Source organism: Copadichromis virginalis, linkage group LG15, assembly GCF_057382275.1.
Source record: "Copadichromis virginalis isolate Kocher_CV1m ecotype Utaka linkage group LG15, C_Virginalis_male_GT1.1, whole genome shotgun sequence".
Taxonomy (NCBI): Eukaryota; Metazoa; Chordata; class Actinopteri; order Cichliformes; family Cichlidae; genus Copadichromis; species Copadichromis virginalis.
Window position 1 is genome coordinate 16,566,973 of NC_140632.1, and position 24,923 is coordinate 16,591,895.

The 24,923-nt window shown below is 39.9% G+C and overlaps 2 protein-coding genes across 4 annotated transcripts in view; one reads left to right on the forward strand and one right to left on the reverse strand.

The window, feature by feature from the left end:
* LOC146692187 (regulator of G protein signaling 6-like) overlaps positions 1 to 16,580 on the reverse strand; it is a 105,555-nt gene extending 88,975 nt beyond the window's left edge. Inside the window, exons 1-2 of the mRNA XM_085432203.1 lie at positions 16,520 to 16,580; positions 9,524 to 9,844 (exon numbers count right to left, since the gene is read on the reverse strand). Of these exons, the coding sequence (XP_085288329.1) occupies positions 9,524 to 9,754 (231 nt within the window). The 5' untranslated portion in view covers positions 9,755 to 9,844; positions 16,520 to 16,580. The remainder of the gene's footprint in view (positions 1 to 9,523; positions 9,845 to 16,519) is intronic.
* LOC146692188 (uncharacterized) lies at positions 1,033 to 22,274 on the forward strand. 3 transcript variants are annotated; one of them, XM_085432204.1, is made up of 4 exons: positions 1,033 to 1,266; positions 16,493 to 16,690; positions 17,223 to 17,356; positions 21,925 to 22,274. In XM_085432204.1, exons 1-4 carry the CDS (start codon positions 1,222 to 1,224, stop codon positions 21,938 to 21,940), a joined length of 393 nt encoding a protein of 130 aa, XP_085288330.1. In that variant the 5' UTR covers positions 1,033 to 1,221; the 3' UTR covers positions 21,941 to 22,274. The 3 variants fall into 3 exon arrangements, 2 of the variants coding, with proteins under 2 accessions (XP_085288330.1, XP_085288331.1); XM_085432205.1 differs by having other exon boundaries at positions 16,528 to 16,690; XR_014915151.1 differs by lacking the exon at positions 16,493 to 16,690.
* Positions 22,275 to 24,923: the final 2,649 nt, after the last annotated feature.

Sequence of the window (24,923 nt, forward strand, 5' to 3'; positions counted from 1 at the left end):
ACTGGAATTTTATGGTTCATAAAGGGGCTCAAAGGCATAAAATAAGTCATCACCTTGTGCAGTCTGCGTTTCACACTATAAACAGACAATATAGTTATTAACTCCTAAATAGTAATGTTAAATCACACTGAATTGTTTTTATTGCTGCATGGACATTTGAAAAAAATGCATGCAATTAAATTGGGATGTTGTTTATAGGAGTTTTAATAAATCAGTTAATCTACTTAAACTGTTGTTGTGATTTGCCTGCACCGTCAGAGGATACATGGAGGAGAAAAAGAAGAACTCGTTTATTAGTTTAAAAGCTGCACCGTAGACTCAAATGGATGAGGGTGCTCACATTAAAGAAAAAGTAAGCATATACCTGAAAATTTGCATATTAACATTTTATTTTCTTCTTGGCGCTTCTTTGATGTGCTCTGAACCCTTCGTCAAGGCGTTTGGCACATCAAAACAACAACAAAATGAGCACAACATCCTGCTGGGGCTGTACAACTAAACAACAAAAATACTCCTTTTCTTAAATTAGGTGGTGGTGTGTGTGTGTGTGTGGGGGGGGGGGGGGGGGGGGGGGGGACTCTGCTGTGAAAGGCTTGAGATCTGAACGTTGAACACCAGAAGATTGGGTTAACTTTTCTTTTCAAACAGCCACTTATTACTGCTATTGCTTATGTTTCATCCACATGGCAGCAAATGTTTTGTGGCAGCCTCTCCCATAGGCCCTGAACTCAGCCATTTCTAAACAGAGAGCAGTAAGTGCCAGCTCTGTGGCACATGGGCATTACGCTGAAGTGGTTCAAGAATAAGGATCTTGTTGGGAAAGCAATAAAAGTCTAATGAAGCTTAGCTGACAGTAGTTTGATGCCCAATGTCTGCATAAAATATGTTATTTTCAAAAGTTAACATTTAAATCTTTATTTATAAAGATTTAAGATTAAATTATTGCTTCTGCAAGAGAAAATGTATTAAAGTCACAGTGTGTAAAATCTCACCACTAGATGTCAGTATATTGCAGATTGCAGATAACTGAATTCCGTTTTCTTAGCTTTAACAATTCAAGTGCGTAATTCTACCTATGGTAGCCACTGTAGGACAAAAAACTCCCTATTCTGGGTTCATCTGTTGTGAGTGTAGGCTGTCAGTCCGCTGTCAATGTGTGTCCATGTCTATTTACCCTGAAGAAAGCTAGAAAACTTTGTGAAAGAGGTTTGATATGAGACAATGAGTCAGCGAAACACATTTCTGACCAATGACAGCAATACTGAGGTGAGTTGTTGAGATTATCCTAAACCTTCGTGTTAGTAAGTGCTGGTGTTTTTGCTGTCCGTCTCTGTTATCTACTGTTAGCCACCATTAGCCTCTGTTAGCCTCCGTTAGCCAGTGTTAGCCTCTGTTAGCCTCCGTTAGCCACTGTTAGCCTCCGTTAGCCAGCATTACTGAAACTTTCTTTGAAGTGTATCTAACATTTTTCGATTCAGACACTTGCCGAATAAATTCCTATACAACGTGAGAATGGAATCAAACTGTTTATCAATGGGAAAGTGTGATTTGGGTTTTTTCTAACGAACACTTGAGCCTATCATTAGCATATTCTTAGCTTATAACTTGCTGCCGTTGTTGTTATTTAGCCGCCTCATTGCCAGTTGTCCGGAGAGGGGAGGGTTGTATGTCTAATCTCCTGACAATAAGTTGGCTTATGCAAGTTTTCATGAGATAGAGCCCCGACTTCAGTTTAGGAAGTAAGGCTCGTGTGGGGGAAGAGGATGACGTTTTATTCAAATGGCTGTCTTGTTGTGTCCTTCCTACGTGTTTTTAAAAACATAGATAAAACATAGGTATGATCCCTCATAGCTTGGGTATGAAATGTGCAGAGGAGTTCTCTTCTCCTCAACCTTTGTTATAGTACATATGTGGCTGGTTTCTAGCACACAATTAGACAGAACAGCAATTTTAGCTACCGTATTTAAGTTGCCAGGGCAACATCGCAGCTTCCACATTTTACATATCTCAATTCGTAGTTTATAAGAATGCATCACTTGTTGGAAGACATAATTTTACAGTAATCTATGTGCATTTATGTCTATAATATTGTTTTTCTATTAAATTAATATTTTTTAAAAACCCAACCGACTATACCTTTAAATTGCCATAGGATGCAGGGGATCTTAAATGGAGTGATTGTTCTGGTATTTATTGCTCCTCTTACAGTAAGTCATTGTTGACAGTTCATTGGTTGTGTTCAATATTTTCTCCATTAAGAGAGCTGATGATGCATATGGAGAAAGGGTTTACATTAACACATGGGGATTTATTGTCTTTGTGGTTACGATATATGGTTCACTACTGATATTGATTCCTCTAATCTCTCAGCTGAGCTGCTTTAAAGCACATTATGAGGTCAAAAACATCAGGATTTGTCAGGAGGAAGGTGCTCCAAATAGAGCTTTAGGTAGTCGCTGAAATATCTAGCTTTTGAGGGGAGGCCCTGGGAGGAGACGGGTGATGCAATTTCCCAAAGTAGTGTCTGCATCATTGAAATCATGAGATGTTTTGGCCTCTGACTGAGTTCTGTGGCAAGAGCTGAAAACAGTTGAGAGACTCAAAAATGAACACTTCATCATAGGATGGCTGTACATTAAAAAAAACCTGATTTTTGTTAAAATATTACATTTAATTTATATTTGCATATGCAGAAAAAAATCTGTAAAAAAAAAAAAAATTGAAATTGAAACAATGGATGGAACCTAACTCGTGCCATAATGCTAGGAACCTGGTGAATATTAAGAGTTTTATCACAGCGTGTTTCTCAGTAGGATTACATACAGATAAACAAACGGCCCATCATTTAAAAAAACATGGTTTTTGAATCAATGCACCTCTTCAAACAGTAGCTTCATGGTGGCTTTTCAACCTCTGAGCTCTCTTTTAAAGCATGTTCCAGCGGCCCAGATGAATATGGGAAAAATGCATCTGTATAAACAGCCTGTTAAGTAAACAGGTCTGCACTTCAACAGCTGCTAATGTCAGACTGGAAATTAAAGACGTGGGGGGTGGGGGTGGGAAAAGGTGTGTTACACTAAAATAACAGCTCTACAAACACACAAGGACACACCCAAACTGCAGCATGCACAAATGCTCTGTATCCCACTTCCTACCATCTTTTCTTATCACTCTCTCTCTCTCTCTCTCTCTCTCTCTCTCTCACACACACACACACACACACACACACACACACACACACACACACACACAGTGTTTCTGAGCAGATGCTGGCTGACAGGTTTGAATTCATGCTGGTGAAAAGGTCAGTCAACACCCTCCACTCTTGTCAACACCATTGTGTGTGTGTGTGTGTGTGTGTGTGTGTGTGTGTGTGTGTGTGTGTGTGTGTGTGTGTGTGTGTGTGCGCGCGCGCGCGCGCATTGGATGGTGACAACAAAAAATAATCTAGTGGGGAGAGGGGGAGTAATGTTCAGTTTCTTAGACAAACATCTATTGTACGCATAGATTTATGATTTTAAACCAAATAGGATAAAAGAATTAAAAATAAATAGAGGGAGAATTCATTAAAGTGATTAGGAATCAATTAGAACAGCAGACATTAAGATGATAGAATAAGAAAGTGAGGGGAGGGGTAAAAAAGAAGAAGACATGGAATAAAGTCATACACCATCTTTCTAGCAGATGAATGGGTCCCTGTGGGCGAGAGGCATCACTTCTCATCCTAATTACTCTTCAAACACTGACCCAGTATCAGCTCTCATGTTCTACCCGCATTTAACTCTCCAAGCACTAAAATCGTCTTGCAGGAAAAAGTCAGTGTATAAAATTGGAAGTTAATTATCTATAAGACAAAAAAAGGAGAAACTTCACCATTAATTTGAAGTGGTTCGATAGTTTGGGTCTCAGAGCTTTGGAAACGGTGAATTTGAAGCACAATTTGCATGCATCATGATTGGTGACTCATCTAAAAAGACTAATGGGAATGCAGTCCTGGGAATACATATTTAATCACAAAGCAACCTTTTGCGTAATGGCCAATATTGTAAATCAGTAGGTCAGCTTATAAGCAAGTGTTGTAATGCAGAGAGACTGTGAAAGCTATAACTCATTGGAATGGCATTTTGAAGTAGCTTTTGTCTGCATATAAATGCAATGCAGCCCATGTAGCTGGTTGTAAGTGCATTAGTCTGTTTCATCTTCTTCACAGCAGCCAGTGAAGACACCGACACCACAACACAACACACAACAAGTCACAACCAGCTCTCTAAATGGACGCCAAACATTGTCTTTAAAAACATGATGATGAAAAATATAATTTTGTCATGACATTCCTCATTAGAACTATTAAAAAATGAATTTACTTAACTACTGTACACAATTGATCTATTTGTCATTAGAAAGCACACCTGCCAGGTGGCCTAGTTCTTCTGTAATACTTCTAATGATTCAGTCATACTACAGTAGAAATAGAACGACCACCTCTCTACGTATTGGTGGTTGCATTGAATTTGATCAGGTTGGTGAAGGTCTGTACATAACTACCATATAATTCATAAACACAGACAGTCTGTCAATAAATTTCAGTTGCAGTCAGTCTGTGCCAATCAACTTATCTGTGACCCATCTGCAATCTGTCTCATTGCAATGGAGGATTCAACTCAGCTGCTTGTCAGCTGGTTATGTTATTCATAAAAGTAAGGCTGCTGAGTGCGTGTCATTTTGTAGTTTAATTGCCATCCTTCAACAACTACCTCACTATTTCTCAGGATTTTTTGAACTGAATCTGAAAAATTGAAGAAATGTTTTTGATAAATAAAAACCTCTCCTGACTGTCTTTTTTTGTTTTTTCCACAAAACGCTTTTTTGGTTCAACCACGGTAAAAGATACTTCAAATTTAGCTGAGGATATTATGATTTGGAAAATGGACTAATTCTTATATAGTGTTTTCTAGTCTCCCCACGCTCTATACAACATGCCTCATTCACCCATTCACAAGCACTTCTAAACTCAAGTGCAAACTAATAAACATTCACACACAGTCACACTCCGATGAACGCAGGTTTTAAAATATATCTTGGTGATACTATGACTTCTTTGCTGGAGAAATTATATTAGATGACAGGTGTTCTTATCTTCAACTAACATGTGTAAGGCTGCTGCTCAGATACATTTTAACTCTACAGATTCATATTTTTTGGTATTTTTTCTGTTATCTTTTCCTTACCCTTTGCCTACTGTTTTTCTTTGCTATCAAACTATTTTTGCACTTTTATTGTCACGGTCTGCCAGGGCAAGCCGTGGGGATGTTGGAGAAAGGACCCAAATGCTGGACTAAGTGCAATGAACAGTGCGTTTATTTACAGTGGGGTAATGTACCACACACAATAAATCTCCAATGTGCTCCCTCAACTCCTGTGTTGTGCCTTCTCCTAAGTGCTGGTATTCCGTGCGTCCTGCCGTACTGTGTTCCGCTCTCCTCATGGAGTCTAACTCAACGATCCTGCGCCGGAGGAAGCTCCATCGCTCTGTTAAGTAGCTCCCCCGAGGAGCTTGATCAGAAGCAGGTGTGTGAGAACCTAGGCGTGATCAGCAGCTGGCAGGGCCACACCCATCAGGCCTGCAGGTGGCTGTCCAGCCACACCCGCAGACACACACACATACACACACCAGCATGGAACACAAGAGCACAGTGCAGCAAACATACATCCAATACAATAATAATAGTCCACACTGCTCACCATCCCTGAGTCCCTGGAACTGGGTCTGTGACACTTATACCATCTGTTATTTTCTACTTCCTTGTTTTTTAATCTCTCCACACAGCTTCTTTTTCTATCTGTAAACTCTCGTCTCTATCCTGCATCAGGAACTCGTTTATTTATTCATTTACTGGCAATTGGAGTCCTGCGATTCCAGCTCCACCTCCAGCATCTTTAGATAAATGACATTTCCAAAGCCAGATGGACTACAGATACTGAAATAGTCTACCATGAGTTCATCAGTCCTACCACTTATCAACATTCAGATTTTTCTGTCTCATTGTTGTTCTTGTCATCGTGGAAAGATAAGAAGAATTGTTTAAAAAAAGAAAAGAAGGTTCAAATACACTTAAAAAGCACCGCACAGAAATGATCCAATGAAAAAGCAGCTGAGAACAGAGGGTGAATGTGTAGGTCAGATGAATCAAAATACATAAATCAATACACAGACTGATCGATACACATAGGTTCATCTCACTAAAATTATTTTTCTTAGCAGGAAATATCCATTTATAGATCCTTCATCAACATCACCAGTAAATACTTTATTATATAATTATTATATAACAATAAGACACTCAGAGTGAGTTGTATCAGACAATGCAATCTCATTATCCAGTTTCAGGATATTAAGACACGTGCGTCTTCAGTTCCATTCATCCAAATCGGGACAAAATCTATACTGTAGATATCCTCCTGCATCAAATCATCCATAGACCCTTCATACAGATATTCAAACCCAACTTTCTTAGCATCTTGGATAAATCAATAAACCATTCTTCTTAAATAGCCTACAGCAAGAACTCAGACCTACCCAACTGTAGTGTCTAAAACAATATCCAGCTATGGCCTGTTTCCTGATGATACCACTGTTTTCTTTTCTGGTGGTGAACACATATTGTGCAGTCATCTGCATGTTTACATTTGTCTGCATGTACAGTGCTGTGAAAAAGTATTTCCTTCCTTCTTAAGTTCCTTTTTTTGTATATTTGTTTTGCTTTTGTTGAATGTTTCAGATTAAACAAATCCAAACCTACTGCAGTCAAACATTTGCAATTACTAGGAACAACTCTACATGGCTCTGGAGGAATTTTGTCCCACTTTTCTTTGAGAATTATTGGAATTCAACCATGTCTGAGGGTTTTCAAGCATAAAATTCATGTTTGATTTGAGTCCAGCCAAGATCGCTCCAAAACCTGGTTGTTGTTTTTTCATTTGGGTTTTATTGTTTGTTTGTTTCTTTAGTTGCTTGATTTTTTCCATTTAGAGGTGGACTTGCTTTTGTGTTTCAGGTCATGATCTTGCTGTAAAACCCAAATGTGCTTAAGCTTCAGGACATGAACTGATGCTCAGGTACTGTCTTTCAAGATTTTTTGAAAGAGAGCAGAATTCATGGTTCCATCGTGTAAGGCAACTCGTCCTGGTGCTGAAACAGCAAAGCAGTCCCAGACCATCACACCACCACGTTTGACTGATGATAATGTTTTTTATGAAATGCTGTTTAGTTTTATGCCACCTACCGCGGGACTCAAACCTTTCAAAAAGTTCAACAACAAAAGTCTTGGGGGTATATCGAGATATTTCTTGGCAAATGTGAGATCTTTGTGTTCTTTTGGGTGAGCGGTAGTTTTCACCTTGGAACTCTTGGATGCCATTTTTGCCTGGTCTTTTTCTTATTGTTGAATCATGAAATCTGACCTCAAATGAGGTCTGCAGTTCTTTAGATGTTGTTTCTGGATGAGTTGTCGATGTAGGCCAGCCATTCCTGGTAAGGTTTCCACTGTTTCAAGTCCCCTAACCTTAGAAATGGATTCGTAACCCTTTCCTGATACATGTCAGTGACTTTGTTTCTTAGATCTTGACATGGTGTGTTGATTTTTTTAAAGATCTTTTAGCCTACATAACTTTGTTCCATTTAAGTGATTTCTTTCCTTAAATATCCTTCACATCTCTGATCACAGAATTTAGTGCTTACTGACAGAGAGAAATTATTTCAGCCAATTTCACCCATTAATTTTTGCATTACAGACACGCTATGGCTAGTAGAGATCATTTTCCATCACTCTCTTCTCATCTTTTTCATCTCCTCATCCCTATAGAGCCACACTTCCGTGGTCACGATAAATAAGTAAAAATGTGCACTAGCTGCCTGCTGGTAAACAATACTGACACGTTCATTTGGCACAGGAGGCGAGATTGCCCTCAGAGTAAATTCATCTCCTTCCCCCTTGTCTTTCATTCAGGTTGGGCTGACAGTACAACATTTTGGCATTAACTTGTCATGGACAGTTTCATTTGTGGTGTGCTGCTTCTAGACAGCTAGCATTCAAGGTTCAAGGTTCAAGGTTCTTTATTTGTCACATGCATAGTTATACAAGTATAACACACAGTGAAATGTAGCCTGACACGCTCCTCGACATGTGCAAAAATTGGGGGGGGGGTGTAGAGGAAGAACATTATATATATATATATATATATATATATATATATATATATATATATATATATATACATATATATATATATATATATATACATACATATATATATACATATATATATATATATATATATATATATATATATATATATATATATATATATATATATATATATATATATAGTATATACACTGGGTGAATGTGCAGTAGTAGCAGCATTTAGGAGTTAGTGTTTTTTTCCACTATTCTTTATTTATCTATGGTACTTAATGCAGTTGTCAACTTGCAGTGGTGGCTCAGCTGATGTCTTATGTAGTCTCTTCACTTCACACTTCTTTTAAAACCCCATTTCTCACAAAGATGTCCTGCTATTTCTGAAACTATCCTCTCCATAAATTTGATGTGTGTCTTTTCTGATCAAAAGAAACATACTGCAAGCTTGTTCATGAAAAACAATCTCTCACTTTTTTCACCACCTGTCCAAAAACTTTCCATCTCAGTTCGCAGCAGGAGCCTTCATTTCTAGTGTCATATATCAGAGCAGCAGCTCTTCAAATACATATGACTCCAGCAGCTCCAAGAGGAAATTGCTGCATCACCAGCCAATAGGAATTAACTTCAATTTTAGTATGTAGCATCCTAATTATGCATGATAATTAGTTAAATGTGTGCACCAGCTGCCTGCTGGTAAGTAATGCGGTCACAGCTCATATTCATTTAGAAGAGAGAGCAAGACTGCCTTTGAAATACATTCATTTGTCTTTTAATCAGCTCTGTGTGGCATAAAGTAACTACTGTAGAGGAATAACAATAAACCTCTAAAGCTTTGGGTTAAAATCACACCTATAATTATACCACCTATACAGTAAATCTCCATCTGTGATGACACAGACATCAAAAAGAAAGTAATTTTGTCCTGTTGGAGTTTATGCTGATACTCTGGCTTCCTCCATTTAAAATACATGTAAAAGATGCATACATGTAATACATGTAAAAAGAATAAAGCTAGTTTCAGAACTGGCCTCACTGATTCCAGCCAAATGTAAAAATCTCAGAATCACCTGAAAATAATAAAATTTGCTCCAAAACTCTCACAGATCAGCTGAATGTTCGCTTTATTTTTTATTCAAACTTACTTTCGAGTTTGACAGACAGCAAAGCCAAAAAATCATTTTGCACTGAAGCGCTTAAAAAGCATTCCCCGTCCTACTCTCTCAAGTCTGCAGCACCACCAGCAGCAACCGGTTAAAATTTGTCAAACAAAACCACAAACCACTGTGAGTCAGCAAAAAGATGCTGGAGATTATACTTGCTCTTACCTTTCTGTAAACAATCATGTTGGGCGTGTCATCATCTGGGTCCACGATGCTCATGGACCTCGTGGAGAGCAGAGGTCGAGACGGGGTCGTCTGGGCGATCTCCTTCGGTTCTTCAGCCCCTTCGTCAGGTTCAGACTTCTCCACGGGGCTCGACTGCTGCTGCTCCTCTTCCTTCTCCTTCTCCCCTCCTTCCTCCTGCTGTTGCTGCTGCTGCTGCTGTGCCTCAGCCATCTCTCCCTTACAGTCGCCTTCCCCGTGTGTTAAATTATCCTCTCTTCTTTGTCTTCTCTTCTTTATTTCCAACTGTGCTGTCTCCAGAGTCTAGGGAAAGAAAGAGAGTGAGAAACAAAGTGATAAATTGGACCATAGAACTGAGCATTGGGCTCCAGTCTCCCATGTCTCTCTATTTTCTGGTTTTCTATCAGCAGCCACAGGATGGATGCAATGGAGGCGTCATCAATTCTCCTACTTTTCTCTGTTATCCCTTCTACGCTACTCCCTTCAGACCCGTCATATGAGACTGAAGTTAAAGGAGAATAAAATACATTCTGTTTTTGCTTGATTATTCCAGTCAATCATTTCAGTTTGTGGGACATCATATTTCCTGGCATATAAGAGCGTCACTTGCTTTTTTCCCACAGAGGATGTGATGTCTTGTTTTACAAGGGGAATAAAAATTTGTTTCTTCAGTTAAAATGAGGCATCATGTGCATGAATTAATTCAAATGATGAAAATCAGTCAGATGAATATCTCATTTTGAAAACTAATTTGCACGTTCATTTCCATTCAGAGAAGCAGAAGGATAGCAGCAAGAGTGAAAGGGAAGGTTTACAAGATGGTAGTGGGGCCTGCTATGATGTAGAGTTTGGAGACAGCAGTAGTGACAAAAAGACAGGAGGCCGTGCTGGAGGTGACAGAGTTGAAGATGAATTGTGTTACATGTGACCAAAATGGACAGGATTAGAAATGAGTATATCAGAGGGACAACTCAGGTCGAGCGGCGTGGAAACTCTTTGGAGGATGCTGAAGATGGAGTTGCCAGGCAGGAGTAAAAGAGGAAGAGCACAGATAAGATTCATGGGTGTAGCGAAGGCGGACATGGAGACTGTTGCAAAAATGATTGCACATTATTCCAATAAACCACTCACAAAGTACAGAAACAAATTGCAGCAGGTTAAAGGTTGATTTTAAACCCCATAAAATTGCCCTTTAATTTACTACAGAACAACCGATCACCGAATCATGCACAATACATGCAATATATGCGACTCCACACACACACACACACACACACTTGTGACATCCCATTACTCAGACCTGTCTGTGCTCTTCTGACAGCTGTCAAAATATTGTTGTGTGACACTTGAGCTGAGATTAGGTGCAAGAAGGAGAAGGTTCAAAGTCAGATAGGGGGCAAACAGCTGGAAAGAGAAATGAAACACACTTGACACCCTGGTTTCTATATGAGGGCTCCATCTATGCATCCTCTTTTCCTCTGTGCGCATCAGTGCCAGAAGATTTTATCCCAAACGTAACTGGGACCAGATGCCTTTCCATTTAGTCCATTGTAAAAGAAATAATAGCTTCTGACTGATTCATCTGCAGACAGCTAGTCTCTTTGCTGGTTGCAACACAGTGAATGTGCAAAATAACGTTACACAGGCCTGGAAATCTAAACAATTCTGCACTCGATTAAATGAGTCTGGTTGCAAACCGCGCAATGAAAATGCAAAACAAATCTAATCTATAGGAAATGTTATGATAGCAAGCTCTTCCTTGTGTTGGAGATAACTGAATCCTTACAACAATATACCTGGAAGCTGCCAAATATGCACTCATGATAATGGAAACACACTCCATTATTTCATTTCAGTTTAATTTATTCATTTCTTTTGCAATGCAAACCAGAAGAGTTTGCACATAATCTCAGTGAGATGGAGTTTTCCTGGAAACATTTATCTGAGAAAATATTTGTGGAAGAAATTATAGACTTTAGGTGTATGACTGGAAGATGATTCTGCTCAGAGAAAAGCTGTATTTTCCACTTTGTGTTTCCACTCAGTAAAATCTTTAAAAAAAAGACCATCACACTCACCACTAAATATAAAGAACTGAAACGTGAATGAAGGCCTGATGCAGGTTATCAAAGCAAAATGTCTTCCTAGAACTTCAGCCAAATGTTGGCAAAGAGTTTTTAACTCATTCACTGCCAGCCATTGGCAGTGAATGAGTTAAACCCATTGACTCATTCACTGCAATTGACGGCTATAGACGTCAATGGCAGTGAATGAGTTAATAGTGTCCACCTGTGCTTCATAAACCATGTGTACATGGGAAATTTAGTTCACATGTGTAGTTCCCAAAAGCTAGCATGAATGGTGAGAAGGAGAGCAAAATTAAGTTCTTTTTTCTTTACCTGGGAATTCACTGTAAGAAACAGTGTTTTTAGTCATTTAAATCTTTATCTATTGCTTATTTACTTTGGTGCAGTATGAATGGGCAGAGGAAAACTAGCAAAACTTGAAAATACAGTTAAAAGTGAAGTCACATTTTCTAAAACTGTCCACAGGCTCAGACTGGAGTCATTGCTGGGCCAATTCTAGTCCCGGGCCTCATGTTTGACACCCCTGCTGTAGGAAAAAAAATCAAATTGATCTAATTTAATCAATTTGTAAATATTAACCGTGTAAGCATGTTTTCAGCTGAAAGAATAAAGGTATCAGAGCTGAAATTTGACACAGAATCAGTGTGGGTGCCTGCATCCGCAGTATCATCATCGTGAGCATCATGTGTTGATATGCTATTTCGATCGTGCATAATCTCGTATTCTGAAGCAAAATTAGAAGTTAAAGAACTTCCACAAAGCAATTTCTGCTTCATGCCCAAAGAGTGAAAAGAGAAAGGAAGCAAAATGAGAGCAGACTTGAGCATGATTGGTTGTAGGATGATTGGGTTTGGCATGTTGGGAAACATCCACAGATCTGAAGACAAGATCAATACCACTCTCATATCTATATGGAAACTGCGAAGCTTCAGCCAGAGGCTAGTGTAGCTTAGCTTATCTCAGAAACAGGTGCACCTAGGTTGTGTATTATATTTAGTTCATGTATTACTCATAAAGCCGTTTACAAAGACACATAGTGGTAGCACATCTTCTTCCGTGCAAGCAAGCTAAACATTAAATAATAAGAATCGAACTAAAGTTAAGAAAGTGGTTTTGACTGGGTTAAGAGTAAATGGCAGTTTTGTGTCATCTGAAGTGAATTTAATGTCCTTTTTAAGTCGACGCTCTCATTAACCAGCTGTTTGTGTGTGTCTGAATGTGTGAGAGGATATACTGCACAAAGTGTCCATGTGTCCACGAGCTTTCTGGTGCTGAAGAAAAGACAGGGACACCGTCTGCTTAACTGCTACTCCAAACCAGCAGTCAATGCTTAGAAGTGATGCCTGGTTTGTTTCTCTGAACTGCTCAAGTTTAAACTCCCATCTTCTTTCCATCCTGCTCCTGGAATGTCGTAAAGTTGCGTAGGCTGGGATCAATACCTCCAACATTCGCTCTAACTCTGGATTTTGCAAAGAAATGAAATGTTCAGGTTGAACATTCACATGAGATCATCCTCTATCGCACAGTTATTTAATTAATGGTTCACAGAGGAGCCTCACCCCTGTTGATAGAGATGCTTTAGTTGGCCTAATTGCTTTAAAGAACTTCCAGAGTCAGCTTTGGTCACCTTGAAAGCCTCTGATGTAATGCCTAATCTATTTATCCAAAATTAGATGAACGTGAGGATGAAGAAGATATAAAGGGACCACACGCGTCTCATTTTATGAAACGCAAACAACATGTTTTTACAGAAGAATTTAAATCTTCCTATGTTAAGCCCTCAAACTCCTTCAGAACCGCCAGCTCAGGAAACTCCTTCCTGTGGTGTTTACGAGGCTTCAATCGATGTGCTGTGATGTCTTCGTGAGAGCCTGTAGGTGTAGAGTCCTTTGTTTGTTCGCCGCTCGTGTTAGCTACGTACAATTACAAGTGAAGCACAGTTTTTTAAACTTCACTTAAGCTTTATCTTTCTTCTTCTTAAATGCAAAAGACTAACAAGCACGCTTGAATTTCAGCTGATGTCTTCACCAGCTCAGCGTTCAGCTCTACATAATTGGAACAAATCAAGCGCTGCCACAGAAATGATACTCGATTGCAAGAAAATGAACACTGAGGAAGGCATCAGTCAAAACATTTGTGCTCGCTCCTCTTTTGCACTACAAAGGAATAACAACAGTGAAAGTGTTGTGATGTAATTTGAAGTCACTGAAGAAGAAAAAAATAAAATAAAATAAAAATAGGCCCCAGGTTTCAGGAAATTAAATGACTGAAAGAAACGCATGACATTTATTTTTATACTTGTCGCAGATTAATACTCTAAATTATTCTGATTACATTTAGAGGTGAACATTTATTTAACACGCTGCGATGACAGGAAGTGGATGCGGTGTGTGAGATCTCTTGCTGTGTCTAAAGTCTGCGCTATCCTTTTCCCTCTGGACCCTCCACAGTGCAACGCACACCCAGCGTTTGCTTCACCTTCCATCGAAAACCACCCCAGGGAGGGCTGCATGAGGATGTCTGGCTATTTTACACAAAAGCCTGGCTACAAATATAAGGGACACCACCAGTTTAGAAGCCATTCAACCTTATAAAGAGTCAAATGTGTGGAGTTGTGTGTGTGGTTTATCAGGCAGACTGCATTTAACAGCATATATCACACAGTAATGGTTCATTCACATCTTGTTTAAGATACGAAACATATTAAGAGCTTCTGTATATTAATGGTACAGTACTGTATCTTTTTCTTGTGTGATCATGTAAATTCAAGTTCAAATCCTTGATTGTTTTTTCACGTGTGATCTAGTTACCAGGTTTTGTGTAGCAGAAAGCTGTGCTGAGGTTTAGACAGCAATGAGTGAGACTACCATAGAAATTCGCCAGTCTTCACCTTGGGTGGTTGATACAATTTTGAGCAGGTCAGGAATACTGTAACCTTGTGAGGCAAGAAGTGAATACCAAGCTGCAAACAGAGTTTTAACAATAACAGGAATCTGAATTCAGAGTACACAGAGGAGGACACCCACAGGTAATTTTAGGGTAATAAACTGTTTATGTTCTAATACTGTTCCTCTTTATATTACTGTAGTAGCACTAATATGATCGGAAAATCTCATCCACACTACCGACAATATGATGTCATAAAGCTTAAAGCACAGTATTCTTAATTACTGTAAATCCAGCTGCCAACTGGGTCATTCCAACACAAATCTTCACATTTTTTAGAACATTTTCTGCTCACTCGTTCTTTTTTTCCCACTTTTTTTTGTTAGATATTCATGTTCAAGGATTGTCTCAGATTTTCAAAGTGTGAAAAAAGCAGGTAATATTAAAAAAATGTATTTTATATAAAAAGCTACAAACTTTGGACATAAAATTTTTAGCCAAATTGGAGATAGGCGAGCAGAGAGCCCACAGTGATTTGAGACTGAATGACCTTTAACGGTGAAATTACAGTGTAGCGTTCATTGAAATGAATCTAATAAAGTATTGTGCCACACCTCTTAATCTCTGAATTCAGGTGTTTTCAGCTCCATTCCCATAGCTGTATGAAATCGAGCACCTGCCCATGCAGTTGATTAAAAGTTGGTTCCAAGGTCTCAGTAACATTGAGCAGCAGTTTCTTAACTGCTAACCTAACTGGGGGTCATATAAGTGCTGGATCGTGCTTGATAAGAGTTCAGCAGCTACAACAAAGCTAGGCTAGACTATTAAGCCCCAAATCCACAGCTAGGATCAACTTTAGAATCACCATTTAACCCGTCACTGGACTGTAGGCAGAAAGATCTTGGAGGCTCCGAGAGAACATGCAAACCCCACAAAGAAAGGCCAGAGCCTCGTCCAAAATCTTCTATCACTTGGGAATTTATTTTTAGAACAATGTAGGAGTGAGTACCTGGTCACAATATAAAAACTTCTATGCTTTGTGAGGCTGCGACAAATCAGTCACAAGCGTTTTACTGATATAAGCCACTGGTGCTGGCCGATAAGGCCAAAGCTGGCACTTGTTTATCTTTTTCAGTTCATCCTCGACCTTTAAAGATCTTTGATTTTCTTCAAAATCCCCATCATGCAAACAAATTTTTGCATGATGGGGACGTCAAAACTTGTGCATCCACATTTGACCATGAAGTCAATCAGGTAAACAATGCTCTGACAGTCCACAGATAACTAAATCAAGATAACGTGTAATTATGCAGCATTAATATAAATATCAGTATCACTGCTTAATAGCCAGAACCGGGCTCAAATCGTCATCTGTCTTAATGTGGGGAGAGCTTAAGTTTGCTGGATGATGGTCGTGCATGTCTGCATACCAACAGTGACATAGATCTCTCTCTCGGTCTCACTCCGACCTCTTTCTGTGGTCTCTCTATCCTCTCAGAACCGCTTCACCCCCCAGCACACACACCCAGCACTCTGCAGCCTAATTTACACGACACAGTCCGCAACAACCAGCAGCACGCATTTTTACGCGCGTACTTTACCCTACACACACACACACACACACACACACCACACCTCTCTCACTATCTTCCTCACAAATTTCCGTGCGCATCCCAACAGATGCACAGAGGACGAAAACGCGCAAATTGATTTCAAAGTGTCCCCGAGAGATCACCTGAGGTCTCTTTAATCCCAGGTGGGAAAAACTGCATCCTCCGTGTCACCCTCCGAAATATTAATTACTCCAACAACAGCCAAGCAACACCTCAAGCACAGCAAACTGAGAACACCGCTGCAATGACAAATAACAGAGGCTTTACCAGTAGGAGCGTTAAAAGCGCACGCAACAACATTTCAGTTTTCTTTTATGCATCTTTCACCACTAATAATACCGCCACTCGTATTCGCTCTGCTCCAGCCTCTCCCCCTTCTCCCCGTCCCTTACCTCTGCAGCCGGCTTATCTCTCTCTCGGAGCTCAGGAGCCAAGAAGCAGCTTCACCGACCGACCCATCAAACCGCCGCACAGTGGAGAGAGAGAGAGAGAGCGCGCGCGAGAGAGGAAGAGAGAGACCGTGTTTGGAATATGGGAATCATTATACTGCAACAGTTCAGATAGTAGGTGTACTCATTTAATATCGCACCTATGGTATTCCAGGGCAATCCCAAACTTGCACGAATTTGGGATTTTAGGAGTTTACGCAGAGTGTGCATCTCTCTATTGTGTGTGATTGTCAATCCCCCCTCCGATGAAGGTTCACCAACAAATTAGGTGGTTGTTTTTTTTTTTCAGGATCAGGGGAATGTTGTGGTTATGGTCATGGTTAGGTTGGGTTTGTAGGATAGAGGAAAAGCCAGCTTTACATCTGTGTAGGCACCACTTATCCTGAAGATTAACAAATACTGTTAACTCAATATTTGATATGTTCACGTACTGGCTCTGTTATCTGCACTGTTATCAAATAAATATTGGCTGTAAACAATTTTTAGATTATTGTATTGTATACTGTTTGTATTCATAATTTACACGGTGTCACATAAAGTGTCCAGTCAAGCTAGTCATATTCATATGTTCCATTATCATAAGTTGTGAATTTTCCCTGCAGGGTCTTATGGTTTTACACAATAATACTTGACCCTCTGTCTGCAGACACAGGTCCCTGTGCTGCTGTTTCCCCTCTTTGCCTCCATTGATGTCATAATGCCCACACAGCATATGAGAAGATTTGACTGCAAAACCAGGAAATTGTATGTGAGAAAACAACATACATGCAGACAAAGAAGGTACGTTTTCCAAACAACTGTACTCACACTGTTCATAATTATCCTGATAATACAGCCTGAAATGACTATAAAATGAATATGGACACAACTTTATGGAAAAAATGCATGATAGAATAGAAGTTTCAAAATAAAATGAAAACAAATTAGAATTGGATAAATGGAAGAAAATGGATGCTAGAGGTTGTACCTGGAAATGGAAGGCAGCTAGTTGAACATTTACAGAAAGATTAAAGATCCACCAGGACCTCCATGAATCATGTTTGTGGACTGTAGGAGAATTCAGCGCCGCTAAAAACAGTCATGTTTATGTTTTGAATTAATCTGACTCCTGAGTGGTGTTTGCCAGACATGAAGAACCATCATCTTCCAGTGTGTTTGCACATTTCTTTCCACCGCCGCTGCCATCGCCTTGTCAGTGGCCGTCTCAAGATAACAATTAGTTCAATGAAGAGAAAGGAGGCTTTGTTGGATAAGAAAATTAGCCTGTTGTCATGGGGAAAACAACTAAGAGAATAGGGAAAAATGCACTAATCAGGCACAACATTTAAAAAACCACCTGCTTAATTTTGCCAAGGTCCCATCTTGTGTGGTCTGTAAGGTTTGGACGGGGGGAGGGGAACCAAGACGTTGACAGCAGATCATTTGAATTCTGTGGTTTCACAGGTAAAGCATTGTTAGATATAATCCAACGGATGCTCAATCCAGTTTAAATATGTGGATTTGGTATTCTGGTTGAACATCCTGGTCTCTTTGCTGGGTTCCTTGAGCTGTTCCTGAGCAGTTTTTGCATTGCTGGGGAGATCGCTGCTATTGTGCAGGGGTGGCAAGTGACAAATTAACATCCGCATGGATGCCAGGATCCAATATATCCCAGCGTAACCTTGCACTATAATGAGATAATCACTGTTATTTTCTTCAGTTATCAGTAGTTTTAAGTTTTCAGATGATTGGTAGATATTTATAACTCTTCTCAGTGCTTTTGTAGCTTTGAATTTTAAATGCACGGAGAGGCACTTTCTGAAATAAATGCACCCACAAGCTTGCTAATATCCCCTACATGGGAAATTATCTGAAATACTCACTCCCTCTCTTAAGTCTTTTTCTTTCTTTTTTGCTCTTCGAGCCTTCCCCATACTCACCCCCGTTCCCCATCTTTCTTAGTGTAATCGCTCCTAATTTCTCATCTTCAACATATGCAAGGCCAACAGCTTCAAACCAGCGAGCTGCAAGCCCAGCAGATAAACTCTTAGCTGATGGGGACTCTCGGCCAAGCACTGAGGCACATCAAAGGCCCTGATGCAATGATGGACTAAGGGAGGAAACTGGGTGCTTACTACAGCCAGCAGAGGTTTCTTCGCTTTGTGTGCATGTGTGTGTGTGTGCATCCCAGTCTCACATGAAACGTGTCAACAGACAGCAAGTTTACCATTTACTGTAATTCAGGCTACGTTTTCTCACAGCCGGTGGTGGCGACTAAAAATATTTGCTGTCCTAATTCAATAAGCCATTACTGGGACAGAGAGTGAGGGGGACCACATGCTTCAAAAGCCAGCAGTTTCCCTCTCCTTTTTTTTCTTTCTCGCTTTTATCCGCTGTTTACTGTACAAATGGAAAAATGGACGTCAATAAGCTCGTAAAATCAATACGTGCACTTACAAGCTAAATGCCGTCAAAAACAGCATTGATACTAATGGCCCCATCTGTTCGTGCGGATACACACTCGAACACATCTTCTCATGGTTGGAAACTATAGCCTCCACTCTGGACCGACTGAATTATTGAGCAACAGGAAGCAGGAAGAAAAGATCCCACTGGAGCATATCTGTGTGTGTGCTGATAAGTGGTTTAGGAAGGGATGCCCTATTTTATGTGCTCGTTTATTGCAGTACATCGTCACATGTACACACGTGTATACACACATACATACCCATGTATACACTGATCAATAAGCTGCTAAACTTACAGAAATTCTATTTTTTCCATGGCAAAAGTATGTAACTGTATACAATACAAGATATTATTTTAAACTGGATAAGTGCTCTGTGCACTCTTCAGAAATTATAGTGATTTTGTTTTAAATATAGTGGCTTGCAAAAGTATTCGGCCCCCTTGAACTTTTCCACATTTTGTCACATTACAGCCACAAACATGAATCAGTTTTATTGGAATTCCACGTGAAAGAGCAACACAAAGTGGTGTACATGTGAGAAAATCATACATGATTCGGTTATTTATTTTTACAAATAAATAACTGAAAAGTGGGGTGTGCGTAATTATTCAGCCCCCTGAGTCAATACTTTGTAGAACCACCTTTTGCTGCAGTTACAGCTGCCAGTCTTTTAGGGTCTGTCTCTACCAGCTTTGCACATCTAGAGACTGAAATCTTTGCCCATTCTTCTTTGCAAAACAGCTCCAGCTCAGTCAGATTAGATGGACAGCCTTTGTGAACAGCAGTTTTCAGATCTTTTTTCAGATCTTGCCACAGATTCTCGTTTGGATTTAGATCAGTGCACGACTAATAGTTGTCCTATGGACAGATTCCCCCACCTGAGCTTTAGATCTCTGCAGCTCGTCCAGAGTCACCATGGGCCTCTTGGCTGCATTTCCGATCAGCGCTCTCCTTGTTCGGCCTGTGAGTTTAGGTGGACGGCCTTGTCTTGGTAGGTTTATACTTGTGCCATACTCCTTTCATTTCTGAATGATTGATTGAACAGTGCTCCGTGGGATTTTCAAGGTTGGGAAATCTTTTTGTAGCCTAAGCCTGCTTTAGGTTTCTCAATAACTTTATCCCTGACCTGTCTGGTGTGTTCTTTGGACTTCATGCTGTCGTTGCTCCCAAATTTCTCTTAGACAACCTCTGACACGTCATAGAGCAGCTGTATTTGTACTGACATTAGATTACACACAGGTGCACTCTATTTAGTCATTAGCACTCATCAGGCAATGTCTATGGGCAACTGTCTGCACTCAGACCAAAGGGGGCTGAATAATTACGCACACCCCACTTTGCAGTTATTTATTTGTAAAAAATGTTTGGAATCATGTATGATTTTCGTTCCACTTCTCACGTGTACACCACTTTGTATCGGTCTTTCACGTGGAATTCCAATAAAATTGATTCATGTTTGTGGCTGTAATGTGACAAAATGTGGGAAAGTTCAAGGGGGCCGAATACTTTCGCAAACCACTGTAAATAAGGCACAAGTAAATTAAAAGATAAGGTAAACTCGCTCAGAATTCTGACTATCCTTGGAATCTTGACCTTTAAAATATTAATCTCAATATTCTGAAATTCTGATCCACAACCATCAACACCCAGAATTCTAACTTTATTCTCTTTAAATTTGACTTTTAGAATTTTGACAGTCAGATTTATGATGAGAAAATCAGAAGTCTGAGAAAAACATGGAGCAAAATTCTGAGAATTTAGTAAGAATTACAAGTAAAATAATGAGAATTCAGAGAAAAAGTGAAATTCCTGAGAAAAAATTGAATTCTGGGATTAAAAAAAGAAAAGGAAATTCTCTCCAAGGAGAAACGAGGAGAAACTTAATTCTGAGAATTAGGCAGAATTCCAAGTAAAATAGTGAGAATTCTGCGAAAAAAAAAGAATTCAAGGGGCAAAGTGATGAGATTAGAGAGATTAGTGAGAATTCCAAGCAGATTTACGAGAAAAAAAATTCAGAATTTAAAATCAAAATCAAATTCTAAAAATCTGAGAATAATCTCAGAATTCTCACAAAAAGGTTATAAAAAAACATCAAATTATTCCTGTTATTAATGGTAACGTCATAAATCTGAGCAATAATCTGAATTCTGAGAGAGAAAAAAAAGTCATGATCCCAAACTTTTTCTATCGTTTTCTACAAAAGGGGACGATTCCTGTCGATGCAAAAATAAGTCAGGTTGGGTAGTCTATGAGAACATGACCCCACCTGTCACTTAATCTATAACCTTAAATCTAATCTGATCTGAATCTATGAATTTCTAATGAGTGTTTTGTTCTATATATTGTGTGTTTTATTAGCTAAACCCAGTGGGTAACAGATGAGGAACATACAAACATACATAAACTAAAATCATGATATTATCATCCTATCTATTTATTTATTATAGTGACACACCATTCCTTTCTATGACATTCCCTTTTCCCTAATTCATATGATTATGGGACTTGAATAAAATATTTATATACTCCATATAGATGTTGCCACTCACAGAGCCCTAAGCAATGTTTATGTTTCACTGAGAGCGGTCCACTCGTCTAGGAGGAGCTAGAGAACATACAAACATAAATACATATGATCATTATAGCATGGTGATAAGTGGTTTCAAAAAGCCAAAAATGCTTCTCGAGGCTTTTCACAGGAATTTCAAAACCATAATAGCTACTTCCATATTTTATAGTCTATGAATACTGCATGCAGGGAGGTAAGGGTAGCCTGGAGGTCTTGAGCAGGCATGTCATGGTCTGGGCAGACTGTCTTTTTCTACCCCCCTTTCTTCCTCTCTCTACCAGCCTACACTGTCTGTGCTTTCTCTCTCATCTCTCCTTTTCTCACCTACAGGTGGAGCTGGTTCTGAGGTCTTCTTTGCTCAGTCTTCGGGCTTCATCAGTCGCACCTTTTCCTCGTTTCTCATACTGCTGTTGATTTAATGACCGACTCTCACGTCCATTCTCCACCAGATTGTTCTCCAGCTCTGACTTGTAATTTAATATTTGCTTTAAGCACCCTGGCTGTCAAACTCTGGATATAGAAGAATCTCCCCACGGTTTACCCGTCATCCTCGACGCCCAGCTTCACCTGTAAATTGGGCGTTCAGCCTGCCAATACCACTCACCTGTCTGACCACTTTCTCCACTTGGTGAATTTAACTGCTTGTACCTTCTTCAACTAACCAATCAAATAAAAGTGGTTCGACCCACATCACTGTTTTGAGAACTCGTGTTTTGAACGCTCAAGCTTGGCATTAGCATTTAACAGGACATAAGCACGAAGCGAGTCTGAACAAGGACGCTGGGCTCTGGCACAGTTGAGGCACAGCAACTTGTCCATCACAATGTTGCCACACTGTAAAGCATATCCTACTTTATTTGTGTGTTGTCGTTGTTGTTTTTCAGTGGGACCCTATTTTTGAAATTACAAACATGTTGCATGAAATGAGACTTGAAATTATCGTTTGAGGTCACGATCCCAGTGAGAAGTAAGGTTGTTTTCTAACAGTCTCCAATGCAGTTAAACTTCTTACTGCAACCCCAGGTTCGCCGCGGCTTTACTTTTCAGACCTGAAGGCCATGTTTCTCTTTTATATGCAGAAGTTACTGCTATATTCAACAGCGCACCACTATTATTCCAAAAGCCCAGTAATATTAAAACACTAGTGAACTGTCTCAGGTATGAACAGTCATGGTTGGAGATTAACTTTTGCTCAGTTTAACAGAAATTATTTTTATCAGGGGAACCCGGTGTGTTCGATGGGTACGACAGTGCTATTGGTCCTTTCGTCCAATTGGATGACAATAAGAGACGAAACGTGATTCTCATGAACGTGATTCTCATGAATATGTAATAGGAAGATCATTTGGGAATCTATGTGTCTTTAAATGAAAACACCAGAAGAAATTAACTGTGTATTAGCTAGAAACTAAAATTGAATCTGAAATCTTCAGTCTACAAAAATTAGGCATCAACCTTTGATAATTCACTTTTTTAAAGGTTGATGCACTGGGATCACAGCAGCTCAAACTCCCTCTTCCCTGGTGTTTTCATCAAGCTCCTCCGAGGATATCATAGCAGATATCAGGGCCAAATGTAATACGGAGTACAAGTGCTCAGCGTGTTCCTCAGTGTCCCATTGATGCTAGATGTGCCGGAAAACCTTTGCAAGCATCCAAATCAGGTGGCTAAGGCATCTGAACTGACACCTTGCAAATGCAAAGGAGCAGCAGATGAATCTCATTGCAGCTGCTCATACTGTATCTAATTCACACTGTCAGGTGCTACCCAGACCTCATGGCTTCAGTGGAAAGGATGGTGCTGGGGAATTGGAGGGAGCTTGCATGCTGGGTGGGTGAAGCAGTATCTATCAAATAAAAACCTAACAAGCATACCGAACCTACAGAAAGCATCTGAGGGACTCTTGTATCAAGTTTCTAAACGTCTTTTTCCAAGAGGCATGATTTCCATGAGGCAAGTCTTTGTAAACGGACTAATTAGAGCTCCTCGCTATGTTTCGTGTCAGAGATGCAAAACAGGAACAGTGACGATTTGAAAAATATGCGTGCGTGTCACCAGGACAGTCTGCTGAATATCAAGAGCCATCACAGATAGCGGCGCAGACTGACAGGTATTGTGTAAATCAACAAACAGAGGGGCTTGTTTGTATCTCGAATGACAGCAAACAACAATGCTGCGCTGCTGAAGAACAAAACACCTCTACTTTCTACTGTCTCTCGTCTCGAGCGCCTGATAAGAGCCGAGAGCGTTACGGAGACATGAAGGCGTTGTGTGGGCCGCTGGAGAGTGTGGGATAAAAGCATTAAGGGTCCGTACACGTTGCAAGAAAAAGAAAAAGTCAGGAGATGAGCACATGCTGCTGGTAAACCGAGACTGTTTCATTTTCTACGTCGGGTCACATGGTAGAGAAATGAAACTGAGATTGCAAACACGTTATAATTAAAGCTCCTTTTACAGTCGTGGTATAAAATAGAGATTTCTAAATGTTTAAGTTTTAACAATGTGGCTATAAATTAAAAGGTAACAGTCAAATAGTGGGGGGAGTGGAGGGGGGGGGGGGAGCATTCACACATTCACACAAGTGCTTTTTCTTTCTATTCCTAAACAGTTTTAGTCTAACGTTCACAGACTCCCGCTCCAATGGATGTATTTCTTCTTTTTCTTCTTCCTCCCTGAGCCTGGTTCCGCTGGAGGCTTTTTCCTGTTAAAAGGGAGTTTTTCCTTCCCACTATTGCCAAGCGCTTGCTCAAAGCATGTCATCTCATTACGGTCTGTACCTTGCAATATAAAGAGCCTTGGGGTGACTTTACATCAGCTCATATTCAGCTTTTTGTATAAGAACTCTATATGTACAGTAAAAGTACAAATGATAGCAGATGGGTTCGCTCATCAGACTTTACTTCAGCTCTCCTATACTTCTCTTAGTAACAAATCCTGAAAGTAAGTCCAGGTGACTCAGCCTCCACATTTTTATCAAAGATGACTAATTGGTGTCCTCCTCCACATTATACCTTTCCTCATCCTGTCTTCACTTCTGACACTGCAGCGACTGCCTCGCTGGTCTCAAACAGCCCCGAGCATCGCTGCAGGGGGACAGAGAGGAAAACAAACGCTTTGGATCAGAGGTGATTTACCAGCGAGGCAGTTTGCCCTTCACAGTCTGCTTATACCTGCGTGACTTCTTCCGTGCGCAGATGAAATGCTCATTTCTACAGAAGCCATGAATGAAAGGGTGAACATATATTATCAGTGTGGTGATGACACGGAAACAGAGCTGAACCCGACAGTTAAACCACAACAATGAACGATGCGGCTTATGTGTCAATAAA